At 36.9% G+C, this 17195-nt stretch overlaps 1 protein-coding gene across 1 annotated transcript in view; it reads left to right on the top strand.

The window, feature by feature from the left end:
• The window catches only part of parp1 (poly (ADP-ribose) polymerase 1), a 210423-nt gene that overhangs the window by 93571 nt on the left and 99657 nt on the right, over positions 1-17195 (top strand). Inside the window, exons 5-6 of the mRNA XM_039748295.1 lie at positions 9086-9182; positions 9264-9380. Of these exons, the coding sequence (XP_039604229.1) occupies positions 9086-9182; positions 9264-9380 (214 nt within the window). The remainder of the gene's footprint in view (positions 1-9085; positions 9183-9263; positions 9381-17195) is intronic.

Genomic DNA, 17195 nt, shown 5'->3' with positions numbered 1-17195 from the left:
GCAGGGTGCCAGCCCCACCGCAAGGTGCGCACATACACACACACACACGCTGGCGACAATTTAGAATTGCCAATGCACCTAACCTACGTGCATAATCAAAACCAGATACTGAATATGAAATTTTTTTAAAAAATTGTATTAGTTTTAAAATATTTTCTATGTCTTTTGTGCTGAGCAAATGTGCGCTGACTGTTGGCATGTATCATCTTTTCCTTTATTTGCCCAGAATGGGCCAATTTGTGATAAAACTTAGGTGAATCTTAAGGTTTTTAACTCTAAATGTCTACAGCACACAACATATCCTGCTCCAAGTCAGTGTTAATGCCTTCAATATTATATTAAAAATCTGCCATACTGGGCTTTATTTTCTACCAACCACATTGATCTGTGATTCTCTGATCTCAGGCACATATAATTTATAGACACAATTTAGCTACCCGCAGGCCTGAAAAGATTAAAAAAAAAAAATCAGAAAATAGATTACTGTCACTATTATTACACAGTAAATTGATTTCTTCATCACACGCTTTAAGCGCCCATATTCAGCTTGCACTGTCACCATAAATGATGTGTGAACACCTGCCCTCCTTCACCAGCCACCATTCACTGGATAAATATATGCAGTCAGCTCGTGGTGGGTGACTTTCAGTTTTAGGGTTAGAAGATATAAGAGTTAAAGACAAACAGCAGGATTATTTATTCAAAACCAAATATAAACTTTTTATCAATATAATTTGATTAAATTTTAGGACCCCTGAAGACCAGATTAGCCCTTGTCTAACTCCAGTTATTATGAAAACTTAAAATATTTTTTGTTAATTATTATTTAATTTCAGTTAGTCTATTCAGCTACTTCAACAGTTTTTTTTTAAGTTTTAATTTTTCATTTTGGTTTTGTTAATTTTATTTCAGTTTACGAAAATGTTTTTTTATTAATAGATTCAGTTTTGATTTTAATTTTCATTAACTATAATAATCTTGCACTCGTACACACATTTGTATACAACAGTTGTAAAAACATTTTGACATATTCAAAGCTTTTTCACTGTAAAAGTGACTATTTTAGAATTCTTTTGTGGTTTATTTTTCATCAAACTTCACACATTTTCTACCTAATTATTTAATGAACAAATGAAAAATGAAGATAAAAGGTTCACATTGTATTAAGGTAAATGACAAAGATCTGGTTTATATCTGGAAAATGTGGTTTTGTAATAATTTCATAAATTTAAGAAATTACTTTCTTTATATATTATAAATGTCTGTGTAGAAATAACCAGTGCATATCAAGTATTTTCAAGAAACTGACAGAACAATGCCTTTCTTTTTACAGTTTAAAATACTATGCATTTTAATTGTAAGATTTTTGGGGAAAATAATTGTTTTAATTATAATATTAAACTAAAATCATTTATTTAGATTTTTTAAAGTATAATACAAATCCTTTATGTATTTATAGTTTTTTATATAAAAAATACAGGTTTTGAAAACGGGATTCATTTCAGAGTACCCATTTTAATTTTCTATGTCAGTTAACATTACCTAACAAGAAATTATACATTTACATATTTACTTACCAAAGTTTGTTGGCTGAATAGTTACTTTTAAACATTTTGCTCCAAAACTTGCTGAAATGCCCGTTTCTGAAAAATTCAAAAGTTTACTTGTGTGTTTTATTTTTACATAGACGTTTTTCCATAAGAACATAAATTTGACAAACAAGAGGAGACCATTCAGTCCTCAAACTCGTTTGTGTAACTAATCGCTAAGCAGTCCCTGTATCTAATCCAGATTCTTTTTAAAGGCTGTCAAGGTTTCTGCTTCAACTACATCCATAAACATTTAGGCATTTATATAGATTTTATTTTGTCATGTTTTGGAAAAGCTGAACTTGTTTTGTTTGTTCAAAGAATAATAATTATTTATCAGGGGAAAATCAAGGTTTGGCTCACTGCTTTGGGATTCTATCAGTTTACAATTGAATGAATGAATTGGCTCTTATACTTGTCATAATTTGTTCAGGGAGTATTGTCAATGTCCAGTAATGAGTCCCATAGCTTAATTTTATTTATTTATCCTCACATTCTAATGCCACCTTGTTTAATGTTTTGCAGTTTGCCTAGTGTGTAGAATAAATAATGAAGAAAATGTTCTGTTATGACATAATCAGAAATTGCTATTTATTCATTGTTTTTTCGTGATCATTCATTCATGCTATTTATGGAGAACAGTGGTAATGTTTTTGAGTAAAATGAGGTAGTATAGGATTTAAATTCCGGAAAATTAGATAACATTGAAACATAGTAAGCATAACAATGTTTTACTGGAAAGTAGAGGTCCAGTGGGTTCGTGTTTGGGTAAGGCTAAAGCATGTGCACAGTTGAAGTTGGGACTTTGTTTTTCTATTAGAAAAGATTGAATTCATGATGCATGTTAATATGAATTAGAAAAGAGGACTGTGATACGTGAGATTTAAATTTGTATTAGTGTATTTTTAACACTTATGGAAGTATGTTTTTCAGGGTGGCTTTTCACTCACTTTTTGAATGCAAATGCCTTTCATATTACATGTATAGTATATGTCTTGGTCAATCCTGTTTCTATATGTAAAAACATAAACTCTGAAGCATTGCCAAGCCATTTCTGAAAGATAATGTGCAATTCTTTGAAAATCACAGTAAGATGAATTGTGGACACTCCAGAATGGTTTTGAGCAACTTATTGAGTAGCCTTCTTTTACATTACACAGGGAAATGATCATATTATCACTGCCATATGCAAAACCCCCAAATCCCCCATAACTTTTCATATGCTGTGCTTTTACAGTAACACAGTGCTTCAGAAAATTATTATTTTTGTAATTTTATTTTAAGAATGCAATTGGCAATAATGACAATACATCAAAGTGTTACACAAACCAATAGTAAACTTTCACTTTTTTTTTTGTTTTTTCTTCTTTTCTCCAAATACCTATCACAATTCATTGATACTTGTTCCAATTAGAGAGTTCAGAGAAAGAAAGAGATGCAAGGATCCTTTTCTCTTAATAAGTAATGTTGTTCTGCTGTAGATGTGAGGGGGGAAAATTATATCCTAAACCTTGAAAAAAATATTAACTATTGGAGAAATTAGAAACAATCAAGTGAATAAGAGAGTGCAGGCAGGGTGGAGTGGGTGAAGAAGACTGTCAGAAGTGATTTGTGACAGATGGGTACCAGCAAGAGTTAAAGGGAAGGTCTACAGGATAGTAGTGAGACCGGCTATGTTGTAAGGGTTGGAGACATTGGCACTGACTAAAGAACTGGGTTGGAGTTGGCAGAGTTTAAAGATGTTAAGATTTGCATTGGGTATGATGAGGATGGACAAGATTAGGAACAGGTTCATTAGAGGTTCAGCTCAGGTTGGATAGTTTTGAAAAAGCCAAAGAGGCGATAGATCATTGTTTTGGATATGTGCAGAGGAGAGATGCTGGATATATTGGGAGAAGGATGTACGGATGTGATGAGAGGGGACATGCAGGTGGTGGGTGTGATAGGGCAAGATGCAGAGGACAGGATATGGAAACAAATGATCCGCTATGGCAGTGTTTCCCAACCTCGGTCCTAGCGGCACACTGTGACTGCAGGATTTTGTTCCCACCAGATTCCTAATCAGTGACAACACCTGATAACATTGGTATTTTTCTTTTATTCTACATTCAGAAAAGCACAGCAGCATGATTTTTACATTTATAAGACATTTAGAAATATTTCTGCTTTTGCATTAGATTTAAATGCTTAACTGTCTTTTGTTGATTTCATTATATTTTGCCCTTTCTCTTATTAGTGACAATAAAAATAAATTGGTTGGAACAAAAATCTGCAGCCACCATGTGCCCCCAGGATCGAGGTTGGGAAAAACTGCGTTACGGCAACCCCTAACAGGAGCCGGACAAGAGAAGAAGAAGAAGCGTGTTGTGTTTCAGAAGGAAAATAACATTTTGAATGTTAACTCTTTGAAAGTTTTTAAACCTTAATATGCATATTTATATGAAATTTTAAAAGGTAAAATGTCAGAGGTAGGCTGATCCCAAAATAATACGGTCGTCTAAGATTTTTTTGAAACCAGAACCCATGTACTTTCTATTAGAAATGTTTAAGTGAAAATACATGCTATTTGCAGTGAGTATGTGGAAACCTTTTGTTTTTAGCTTAAAATTATGCTGTACTAAACTGTCTGAATCATCAAGTTATCAAGAGTTACTATATCAAGGCCTGGAAAGTTTAAACATAATAGTATAAAAAAGATTGTAATAAATTAGATGGTGCTTCAAACCAAGTCAGTTGCTGCTGTGAGTTTTGTAATGCAAAAGCAGTGGTGTGCTTATAACTGTATTTGTCCTTTTTTGGGCAACTAACAGCATTCTTTCTGTCTTAATCTGTGGAAAAACTGCATCAACCCAAATTAATCTGGATACAGTGATAGTTACAGTGAGATTTGAGAGTATATCATGACTATTATGGAGCATATGTATACTTTGTTATTTTATACTTTTTATGTACTGTAATGAAAGTTTCCTCCTTTGGTTTGCTAAACACCTTTTCAATACTTAAAAAAATGGAAAAGATAAAATATCGTTTTCCTCTAAGCTTGTTGAGTGGATACTTGTAGAAGAACACATAGCAAAAATTTTTCCTCGGCAGATTTTCCCAGCTGTTACTGTGGAAGTCCTGGACACTCCCAGACTAGTTAAGTGATTCTTCTAGCATGTGATAGGCCTAGCTTGGGTCTTCAGTCAGTGGGCATGCTCAAGCATCCTCAAGTATTGCTGTGTTCTGTTAAGAAAAATGAGCTCAGTGAACATGAGCAGAAACTTTATTCCAGCTGTTTTATCTCATTCTTCCCGTCATGGCTCAAAGCTGGTGAATATATGATGGGGTTGTAGACTGGCCAGTCAAATTATCAATTTATCACCTTTCTTTTCATAATATGAATTTTTTCAGAAAGGTTTTTAATTTTAATCTTGAGTGTTAAAGAAGTTCAATCCTTATTTATTAGTTAGCTTTATCACAAGTACAGCATAACACTGGATAAAATGGGCGCATGGTTCAATAGAAGCCATAGCCTAAAATAACAATGTAAAAATGCATCTGGAATTTGACAAAGGATACAACAGTAGTAGAGCTGTAGGAAAATTTTTTGTGGTCACAAGACAATGATGTAGTTTTCTGACCAAAAAAAATAGTGTATAGTACAAATGTACAGATCATTCAGTGGACTATGGCAGTGGTAGCATTATTATTTTAAATGGTAGTTTTCATCAGAGGGACTGGGTATCTAACAAGAATACCTACTTCTGTCTTTTGTAAAGGAAGTTTAGGAAAAAGGCTGAAGTCAACCTGGAGTGGCTGGAACAATGAAAGGCAAAGGTCCTACAGTGGCCAAGTCAGAGACCTGACAAAAAAAAGAGTTTCAGTGGTTTGAATATTAAAATATATAACAAAAAAAAAAAAAATCACTGTAGGTTTCTGTGCAGTTAGGTAATTGGCAAAGGCAAAGAAGCACTATATATTTATATTGTAAGCCTTTGCCACTTAGCAACATTATATTGTCATATCACATACAGACTGATACCACATAATTGCTTGTAAATGAAAAATTTACTTTTAAATACAATCTTTGCAATAGACTTACAGTTGTATGATTTACTGTCCATTATTTGAACAGTTACAGTCAACTTTTATCTGTAGATAATCTGTCTGGCTATGGTCCATCCATCCATCCATTTTCTGCCGCTTATCCAGATCTGGGTAATGGGAGCAGCAGTTTAAGCAATAATGCTCAGACATCCTTTTTCCTCACCAATTCCTCCAACTCCTCCGAGGAATTCAAATGCATTCCTAGGCCAGCCAAGACATATGATCTGTCCAGCGTGTCCAGAATCTCCCCTTTGGACATGCCCAAAACCACTCCACAGGGAGGTGTCCAGGAGACATCCTAATCAGATGCCAGAGCCACCTCAGCTGGCTTCTTTCTATAAGGAACAACCGTGGCTTCTCCTGAATTACTGTACTTATCACCGAATCTCAGAGACTGAGCCCAGACACCCTGTGAAGGAAAGTCATTTCTGCTGTTTGTATCTGCAATCTTTTTTTGGTCACTACCCATAGCTTGTGACCATAGGTGAGAGCAGGAACATAGATTGTCTGGTAATTTAGCACCACATAACTTCAGACACTGCTCTGATTTGCCAGTCAATCTCCCATTTCCTTCTTCCATCTCTTGTGAAGAAGATTGTTAAATTACTCCGCTTGAAGCACCACCTCATCCCTGGCCTGAAGAGCCATGCTTTTCTGGCTGAGAACCAAGACTTTGGACTTGGAGGTGCTACTACAACAACATTTATTTATATTGCACATTTTCATAAAAAAGATGTAGCTCAAAGTGCTTTACAGGATGAAGTGAAAAAAAAAGAAAAATATAAAAATAAAATTAGGCAGTACTAATTAGCATAGAATAAAGTAAAGTCCAATGGCCTGGGAGGACAGAAAAAACAAAAAAAAAACGGCTAGAGAAAAAATCTGCAGGGGTGCCAGGCCACGAGAACGCCCAGCCCCCTCTAGGTATTCTACCAAACATAATAAAAATCAATTGACAACACTCTTCCCAAGTGTCCAAGACAAACGGTCATAAATCTGATGACATGACTTATGAAATTATTCTTCGACCTACAGCCTAGGGTGCTCTGGTGCCAAGTGTACTGATGAACACCCTTATGCTTGAACATTTTGCTTGATACGGAGAAACTGTGACTAGCACAGAAGACCAATAACAAAGCAACACTCTGGTTCAAATTGGATAGGCGGTTCCTCCCTATCACACCCTTTCAGTTTTCACTGTTGCTTCCCATGTAAACTTGCAGCTCACACCTACCTGACGCCTCTTACCCTGAGCAACTCTGGGATGGAATAAAAAGTCAAGTCCCTCTTCAGGAGTCTGGTTCCAAAGCCCATGGTTTATGTGGAGGGTGAGCCTGACTACAAATCTAGACAGTGCTGCTGTACCTCTCGCACTAGCTTGGGTTCCTTCTCCATCACAGAGATCACATTCCCTGTTCCTAGAGTCAATTTTGGTAGCTGGGGATTGGTCCACCAAGGCACCTGTCTTCCATCAGCCACCCAAGCCATTCCTTCAGTTACTCTTTATGAAAAGTCACAGGGAGGATCCAGTAACCTTGCCCAGTAAAGGGAAACCGGGGCCCTTATCAGCAAGTACCTGGTGGTTGGGCCTTTACCCATGGGACCTGGCCAGGCACAGCCTAAAGGAGCAACATAGGTCCATCCTCTAGTGAATCCACCACCTTCGTGAGAAAGCCATTAATGTTTCGGTACATTGTGACTTGGGTGGATTAGCAGACTGATCCCCAGTCACCAAATACTCTAGAGCCATGTTTATGGTGAGGTTTGATTGTACAAGTAGGCTGCCCAGTAGTGTTTTTTTGGCCTCCTTTACTGTTTTTAATAGATACCGTATTTTGCGTTTATATAATGTTTATCAGTCACACACAATTACAATTAAATATTAAACAACTAAAGATGGAATATATTAGAAAGTTACAAACTATATTTATATCCATTTTTAGGCATATTTATGCTAATATCACAATTTTTTTAAACCGCATATTATGTGATCTTGTAAACATACTACTTTGTTGTGAAATACAGTGACTACAGTATACAGTAATCCCTCCTCGATCGCGGGGGTTGCGTTCCAGAACCCCCCGCGATAGGTGAAAATCCACAAAGTAGAAACTATATGTTTGTATGGTTATTTTTATATATTTTAAGCCCTTATAAACTCTCCCACCCTGTTAACATTATTAGAGCCCTCTAGACATGAAATAACACCCTTTAGTCAAAAGTTTAAACTGTGCTCTATGACAAAACAGAGATGACAGTTCTTTCTCACAATTAAAAGAATGCAAACATATCTTCTTTTCAAAGGAGCGCCGTCAGTAGCAGAGAATGTCAGTGAGAGAGAGAGAGAGCGCGTGACAGAAAAGCAAACAATCAAAAAATCAATACGTGCTGTTGAGCTTTTAAGTATGTGTACCGCGATAAAGCAGCTGCAAAGAAGAGAGCGATGTGAAGGTAGTCTTTCAGCTTTTTTCAGAGTAGCGTCCGTACCTTCTAGGCAAACAGCCTCTCTGCTCTCACCCCCTCCATCAGGCGCAGAGAAAGTCCGAGAGAGTGAGAGAGAACGGGAAAAGCAAACAATCAAGCACTGCTCGGGAAGCACATTGCATATCATTGAGGAGTTTTATTTAATACGTAATACATGCTCTGATTGGGTAGCTTCTAAGCCATCCGCCAATAGCGTCCCTTGTATGAAATCAACTGTGCAAACAAACTGAGGAAGTATGTACTTTAAATTAAAAGACCCATTGTCCGCAGAAATCCGCAAACCAGAGAAAAATCTGTGATATATATTTATATATGCTTACATTTAAAATCCGCAATGGAGTGAAGCCGCGATAGTCGAAGTGCAATATAGCGAGGGATCACTGTATACACTTCACTTCCAGTAGTTTTACTCTGCACTACAGCAGTATTCATAGTTTACTGTTTATCCCAGTAAAATATTTAACTACTGTAAATAAATTAGTCCAAATCGGAGTTGTTTTTACTTCTTTACTAATTATTTTTGCAAGAATTTAGACTTAAGTCATAGAATGACCTAAATCCAAAGCATCATAAAAGTGTATGTTACTGTGATGAAGTTGTTGGCAATTTTAAAGCTGTTTCATTTAGTGGATATATTTTATTCCCCACATCAGGAAGAGTTTCTTAATTATTTTCTCGTTTTCAGATATAGTTAATTAAAAAAATCACATACAAAATGAAAGAACTGGTATATTAGGAAAATACAGTTATCAACCTGGTGAAAAATTATAATCTTTTGATAAATGGTGGTTTGCAAATTATTTCTTAAAGTTGAAATAGTCAAGAAGGTTTACATTTCATTAACACAGAAGATGTCATATAATTGTAGGGCGGTATGTTTATTGTTAGATGTGAAGTCACATACTATCATTTTATTATTTTAGAAAAAGAAAAGCTGATGAAATAGATGGAGATTTGTCCTTCAAGAAAAAAATGAAAAAATCAGAAAAGGAAGATAAGCAACTGGAGAAACAATTGAAGGTTTGAAAGAAATTGGTCACAAACACTAAATATATTAAATATGTGTTATTACTTTGTAGTTATTATTTTCCTTTTTTGTAGGATCAAAGTCAGTTGATCTGGAACATTAAGGATGAACTGAAGAAGTATTGTTCACTAAATGACATGAGAGAGATACTTATTGCAAACAAGCAGGAAGTTCCTTCTGGTGAATCTGCTGTAAGTGAAATACCTTTGCCCATAGTTGCATCGTGTATAGCATTATGCTAGTTTAATACTCTTTTTATTGATTTATTATCTGAACTAAAGCAGGAATAGTGTTGGTGAGAAGGTACATAGTTATCATTTTTGTCTGCAGCACAGCCAGTAGTTAATTAATTTGTTAAAGGTCCTACTTTATTTTCCTTACCTTTTCTCTTTTGTAGGGTTTCTAGTTTTTTGTTTTATGTCAAAATAACTGAAGCATACTAGTATAAAGAATATAAATAATACTATTAGTTAATGCACACAAAAATTATAGATATTAGATAACTGCTTACATATATAGAAATTAAAGGGGCAGGATGTAAGACAAAAATAGTATAGCACAGAGCAGACTGGCTGTTATTAGTTTGTTTACAGGTTTTGTAGAAGGGTTTTTTTTTGTTTACAAGCTTGTTCATTCAGTGTTTCTTTTGGAATTTTAGCAGGAAGCCACATTTCTCTCTGCTTCACTGCCCAGTCTTAGTGAAAATTAAAAAGAGAGAAAAGTTATGACTTGGTTGTCACAGTGAGTCATTATGCAGATGTATTGCTGTTGGTATAAAGGAGCCCTAATAGCATTTCTTGAACAGCTCCTGCTTTATAATTTGTTGGCTGAAAGTACTCTGTGTTAGTGTGTCAGAGAGAAGATGTGCATCATTGTTCAGTTTTCTTTCTATTCTTCACTACTACCTCCAGAGGATCCAGAGTGCATCCAGTAACTGAGCTTGCCCCTTTAATTAGCATGTTGGTTTTTGGACCTCTCTTGAAGTGATGTTATCAACATTGCACACCACAGCATATAAAATTGCACAGGCCATCACAGAGTTACAGAAGATGTGAAGGATGTCACTTCCCTCATTAAACACTTTTTGTGTATGTATGTATATACTGCCTTTCCAAAAAAAAGTCGCCACCTGGATTTAACTAAGCAAATGGGTACGAGCCTCCTATTGGATAATTACTGCATGGGCAGTTATCTTTTAGCTGGCAACAAGTTATTTAACCCCAACTGGTGCAATGAGTTGCTTCTCATTTCTTAAACAACCATGTCGAAAGACACATCTCGTGGTCGTGGAAAAGATGTTAGTCTGTTTGAGAAGGGTCAAATAATTGGAATGCATCAAGCAGAGAAAACATCTAAGGAGATTGCAGAAACCACTAAAATTGGGTTAAGAACTGTCCAACGCATTATTAAAAACTGGAAGGATAGTAAGGACCCATCGTCTTCGAGGAAGAAATGTGGCTGGAAAAAAATCCTGAATGATCATGATTGGCGATCACTTAAACGTTTGGTGAAATCAAATCGAAGAAAAACAACAGTAGAACTCGGGTCTATGTGTAATAGTGAAACTTAACAGCATTTCCTCACGCACAATGTGAAGGGAACACAACGGATTGGGACTGAACAGCTGTGTAGCCGTAAGAAAACCACTAATCAGTGAGGCAAACCGGAAAAAAAGGATTTAATTTCCTAGGGAGCATAAAGATTGGACTCTGGAGCAATGGAAGAAGGTCATGTGGTCTGATGATTCCAGATTTACCCTGTTCCAGAGTGATGGGCGCATCAGGGTAAGAAGAGAGGCAGATGAAGTAATGCACCCATCATGCCTAGTGCCTACTGTACAAGCCTGTGGGGGCAGTGCTATGATCTGGAGTTGCTGCAGTTGGTCAGGTCTAGGTTCAGCAACAGTATGTGCTCCAAGAATGAGGTCAGCTGACTACCTGAATATACTGAATGACCAGGTTATTCCATCAATGGATTTTTTTCTTCCCTGATGGCACAGGCATCTTCCAAGATAACAATGCCAGGATTCATCGGGCTCAAATTGTGAAAGATTAGTTCAGGGAGCATGAGACATCATTTTCACACACGGATTGGCCACCACAGAGTCCAGACCTTAACCCCCATTGAGAATCTTTTGGTATGTACTGGAGAAGGCTTTGCGCAGCGGTCAGACTCTACCATCATCAATGCAAGATCTTGGTGAAAAATTAATGCAACACTGGATGGAACTAAATCTTGTGACATTGCAGAAGCTTATCAAAACAATGCCACAGCGAATGCATACCGTAATCAAAGCTAAAGGTGGTCCAGCGAAATATTAGAGTGTGTGACCTTTTTTTTTGGTGGCGACTTTTTTTTTGGCCAGGCAGTGTATGTATATGTGTGTGTGTGTATATAATATATATACAGTATATATCTCTCTCTCTCTCTCTCTCTCTCTCTCTCTCTCTCTACATATATAAACAAACCGGATTCCAAAAAAGTTGGGACACTAAACAAATTGTGAATAAAAACTGAATGCAATGATGTGGAGATGGCAAATGTCAATATTTTATTTGTAATAGAATGTAGATGACAGATCAAACGTTTAATCCAAGTAAATGTATCATTTTAAAGGAAAAATATGTTGATTCAAAATTTCACGGTTTTAACAAATCCCAAAAAAGTTGGGACAAGTAGCAATAAGAGGCTGGAAAAATTAAATTTGAGCATAACGAAGAGCTGGAAGACCAATAAACACTAATTAGGTCAATTGGCAACATGATTGGGTATAAAAAGAGCTTCTCAGAGTGGCAGTGTCTCTCAGAAGCCAAGATGGGTAGAGGATCACCAATTCCCACAATGTTGTGCAGAAAGATAGTGGAGCAATATCAGAAAGGTGTTACCCAGCGAAAAATTGCAAAGATTTCACATCTATCATCATGAACTGTGCATAACATCATCCAAAGATTCAGAGAATCTGGAACAATCTCTGTGTGTAAGGGTCAAGGCCGTAAAACCATACTGGATGCCCGTGATCTCCGGGCCCTTAAACCACAAACAGGAATGCTACTGTAAAGGAAATCACAGAATGGGCCCAGGAATACTTCCAGAAACCATTGTCAGTGAACACAATCCACCGTGCCATCCGCCATTGCCAGCTGAAACTCTACAGTGCAAAGAAGAAGCCATTTCTAAGCAAGATCCACAAGCTCAGGCGTTGTCACTGGGCCAGGGATCATTTAAAATGGAGTGTGGCAAAATGGAAGACTGTTCTGTGGTCAGACGAGTCACGATTCAAGTTCTTTTTGGAAATCTGGGACGCCATGTCATCCGGACCAAAGAGGACAAGGACAACCCAAGTTGTTATCAACGCTCAGTTCAGAAGCCTGCATCTCTGATGGTATGGGGTTGCATGAGTGCGTGTGGCATGGGCAGCTTGCATGTCTGGAAAGGCACCATCAATGCAGAAAAATATATTCAGGTTCTAGAACAACATATGCTCCCATCCAGACGTCATCTCTTTCAGGGAAGACCCTGCATTTTTCAACAAGATAATGCCAGACCACATTCTGCATCAATCACAACATCATGGCTGCGGGAGAAGGATCCGGTACTGAAATGGCCAGTCTGCAGTCCAGATCTTTCACCTATAGAGAACATTTGGCGTATCATAAAGAGGAAGGTGCGACAAAGAAGGCCCAAGACGATTGAACAGTTAGAGGCCTGTATTAGACAAGAATGGGAGAGCATTCCTATTTCTAAACTTGAGAAACTGGTCTCCTCGGTCCCCAGACGTCTGTTGAGTGTTGTAAGAAGAAGGGGAGATGCCACACAGTGGTGAAAATGGCCTTGTCCCAACTTTTTTGGGATTTGTTGAAATTCTGAATCAACATATTTTTCCCTTAAAATGATACATTTTCTCAGTTTAAACTTTTGTTCTGTGATTTATGTTCTATTCTGAATAAAATATTAGAAGTTGGCACCTCCACATCATTCCATTCAGTTTTTATTCACGATTTCTGTAGTGTCCCAACTTTTTTGGAATCCGGTTTGTATGTGTGTGTATATATAGCATTTCCACACGCACAATGCGAAGGGAACTCAAGGGATTGGGACTGAACAGTTGTGTAGCCGTAAGAAAACCACTAATCAGTGAGGCAAACCGGAAAAAAGGCTTCAAATTGATGGGGAGCATAAAGATTGGACTCTGGAGCAATGGAAGAAGGTCATGTGGTCTGATGAGTCCAGATTTACCCTATTCCAGAGTGATGGGCGCATCAGAAGCTTATCGAAACAATGCCACAGCGAATGCGTGCCGTAATCAAAGCTAAAGGCGGTCCAACGAAATATTAGAATGTGTGACCTTTTTTTTTGGTGGAGACCTTTTTTTTTGGCCAGGCAGTCTGTATACAGTAATCCCTCCTTGATCGCGGGTGTTGCGTGTTCCAGACCCTCCCGCGATAGGTGAAAATCCGCGAAGTAGAAACCATATGTTTGTATGGTTATTTTTATATATTTTAAGCCCTTATAAACTCTCCCACCCTGTTAACATTATTAGAGCCCTCTAGACATGAAATAACACCCTTTAGTCAAACATTTAAACTGTGCTCCATTACAAGACAGAGATGACAGTTCTTTCTCACAATTAAAAGAATGCAAACATATTTTATCTTCAAAGGAGCGCCGTCAGGAGCAGAGAATGTCGGAGAGCGCTCGCTAAGAAAAGCAAACAATCAAAAAATCAATACATGCTTTTAAGTATACAGAAGCACCGCGATAAAGCGGCATTTTGTAGAGGAGCGTCAGTGTCCTCTGTGCAAACAGCCCCTCTGCTTACACCACCTCCGTCAGGCAGAGAGAGTGAGAAAGCTAGAGAGAAGCTAACAATCAAGCACCGTGGGAAGCATATCTTATATCATTGAGGAGTTTTAGTTAATATGTAATACATGCTCTGATTGGGTAGCTTCTAAGGCATCTGCCAATAGCGTCCCTTGTATGAAATCAACTGGGCAAACAAACTGAGGAAGCATGTACCATAAATTAAAAGACCCATTGTCCGCAGAAAGCGGCGAACCAGCGAAAAATCCATGATATATATTTAGATGTGCTTACATTTAAAATCTGCGATAGAGTGAAGCCGCGAAAGCCGAAGCGCAATATAGCGAGGGATTACTGTGTGTATGTGTGTATATATATATATATATCTATATATATATCTATATATCTATATATATATATCTATATATATATATATATATCTATATATATATATCTATATATATCGTAAAATACCTGCGCTTTGCAGCGGCGAAGTACTGCCATAAAAGTTTTATTAAGAAGAAAATTAAACTTTTTTAAACTGAGGGAAAATATACGAATAATTATTTGTTAAGGATATCTTTGTATACCACATTTTGAGTTCGGCCCTCAGGTTGTAATATGACCAAGCTGAGCACTGAGCTTACTCTTAAGCATGCAAGTACTGTTGGCCATGTGAACAGTAATCTTGTTTCAAATCTCACAGCTTGGATTGCTGCTGTCATAATCGGTTTGAGTTTCATGGTTTGTTTCAATTACGACAGTATTTGTAGGACTTGTGTTGAAGTGACATTCGGCATCTGTCAAGCGTTGTAAGTATACAACCAGTTTCATCGATAACTTCACATCCAGCTTTTGAGAGTTTAAACATTCATAAACATCAAAGTCACCACTACTGAAATCGACACCTGTGAATCTAAGAGGTTTAAGAGGCATTGGCGGTTGTCCAAAGGTGTAAAATATTTGGCCATTTCGGTACACTTGAAAGTGACAACTGAACAATTCAGCGGAAGCCATCAACTCACATGCAGATGCATAGTGCTCCTGTGTAGTATAATTATCTCCTGTACTGTCATCAGTCCACACCTTGAACCTGTCCCAGTCATTCAATACATAAGACACAATGTTTCTCCAGATATCAAGAGTGAGCCTGATATGGCTGTGCAATATGTAACAAAGAGAATGGAAAAGATAGGTGCCATCTCCGGGCATGGAAACCACTCGGTAAGTGACAGTTCTTTGATCGATGGTGATCACCTCGATAGACATGTTAATGCGGGTACGGTTGGAATGATAAAGAAAATGGGTACCTGAACAATGTATAGTAAGTCTAAAATACCTACACAATACTATAATCATAATAAATGAACAATAAAACAGCGGAGAAGCCGTGGATTAAATAAAAAGGCTGTAGATATTAGCAGGGAGACGTGAATCCCGTGGCGAAGCAAGGAAGGGAATGTAGAGACTGGAGCGACGGACAGCCTTATATAGACAGGCAGCCAACAACATGGGAGGTGTTGGGATGGGGGACCCAATGCTGCCTCACATGGTGACTGAGCTGCAGGCTATGGACGTATATATGTACGTAAGTAGGATTCAGTTAGCGTTGGGAACCCACGTACCAAATTTCTTGAAAATGGGCCCATAAGTAACAAAGACTGTTGAAAAGTTCAATATGGCGGCCGACAGTGGCATCATACCACCGAAATAAGTACCAAATTTCAGCCTTCTACCTACACGGGAATTTGGAGAATTAGTGATGTTGGAAAGTTCAATATGGCGGCTGACAGTGGCGTCATACCACCGAAATAAGTACGTACATTTGTTTTCGGTTAGCGCAGGGAAGCCGCCTACCAAATTTTGTGAAGATGGGGCCATAAATAAGAAAGTTCAACATGGCGGACTTTGTTGACCGTTATGTGTAGAATTTCGAAATAAAACCTGCTTAACTTTTGTAAGTAAGCTGTAAGGAATGAGCCTGTCAAATTTCAGCCTTCTACCTACATGGTAAGTTGGAGAATTAGTGACGTTTGGAAAATTCATGATGTCGGCCGAAAGTGGCGTCATACCATCGAAATAAGTACGTACATCAGTTTCGGTTAGTGCAGGGAAGCTGCCTACCACATTTCGTGAAGATGGGGCCATAAATAAGAAAGTTCAACATGGTGGACGTTGTCAAACGTTATCGACCGTTATGACCGTTACGTGTAGAATTTCGAAATCAAACCTGCTTAACTTTTGTAAGTAAGCTGTAAGGAATACGCCTGCCAAATTTCAGCCTTCTACCTACACGGGAAATTGGAGAATTAGTGATGAGTGACTGAGTCAGTGAGGGTTTTGCCTTTTATTCGTATACTAGCAGAATACCCGCGCTTCGCAGCGGAGAAGTAGTGTGTTAAAGAAGTTATGAAAAAGAAAAGCAAACATTTTAAAAATAACGTAAGATGATTGTTAATGTAATTGTTTTGTCATTGATATGAATGTTGTTGTCATATCTATCTATATATATATATATATATATATATATATATATATATATATATATATATATATATATATATATATATATATATATATATATATATATATATATATATAGCAAAATACTTGCGATTGGCAGCAGAGAAGTTAAAAGAAAAGGAAACATTTTAATAATAACGTAACATGATTGACAATGTAATTGTTTTGTCATTGTCATGAGTGTTGCTGGCATATATATATAGATATATACACACACACACAGACACATATATAAATATATATATATAAATCTATACACATATATATACACAGTTATATATATATATATATATATATATATATATATATATATATATATATATATATATATATATATATATATATATATATATATACAGGGAGTGCAGAATTATTAGGCAAGTTGTATTTTTGAGGATTAATTTTAATATGGAACAAACACAGTGCTATCAGTCAATCCAAAATGTTAATAAACCTGAATCCTGAATGTTTCACAACGGAAATGTGAGTGTGAACATCATCAGGGGAATACATGTGTGCGCACAATTATTAGGCAACTATTAGTGTGCAGATTTATTATGCAACTAAAGGAAAATGAAAATTTTCCCATCTCACTTGTTTATTTTCATCTGTTATAGTGAGAATAATAAACAAACACCTCAAAATTTACAAATAAACATCTCTGACATTTCAAAAAATAAATC

This window comes from Polypterus senegalus, chromosome 3 (genome assembly GCF_016835505.1).
Source record: "Polypterus senegalus isolate Bchr_013 chromosome 3, ASM1683550v1, whole genome shotgun sequence".
NCBI classification, from domain to species: Eukaryota; Metazoa; Chordata; class Cladistia; order Polypteriformes; family Polypteridae; genus Polypterus; species Polypterus senegalus.
This window is presented reverse-complemented; position numbering and strand designations above follow the sequence as displayed.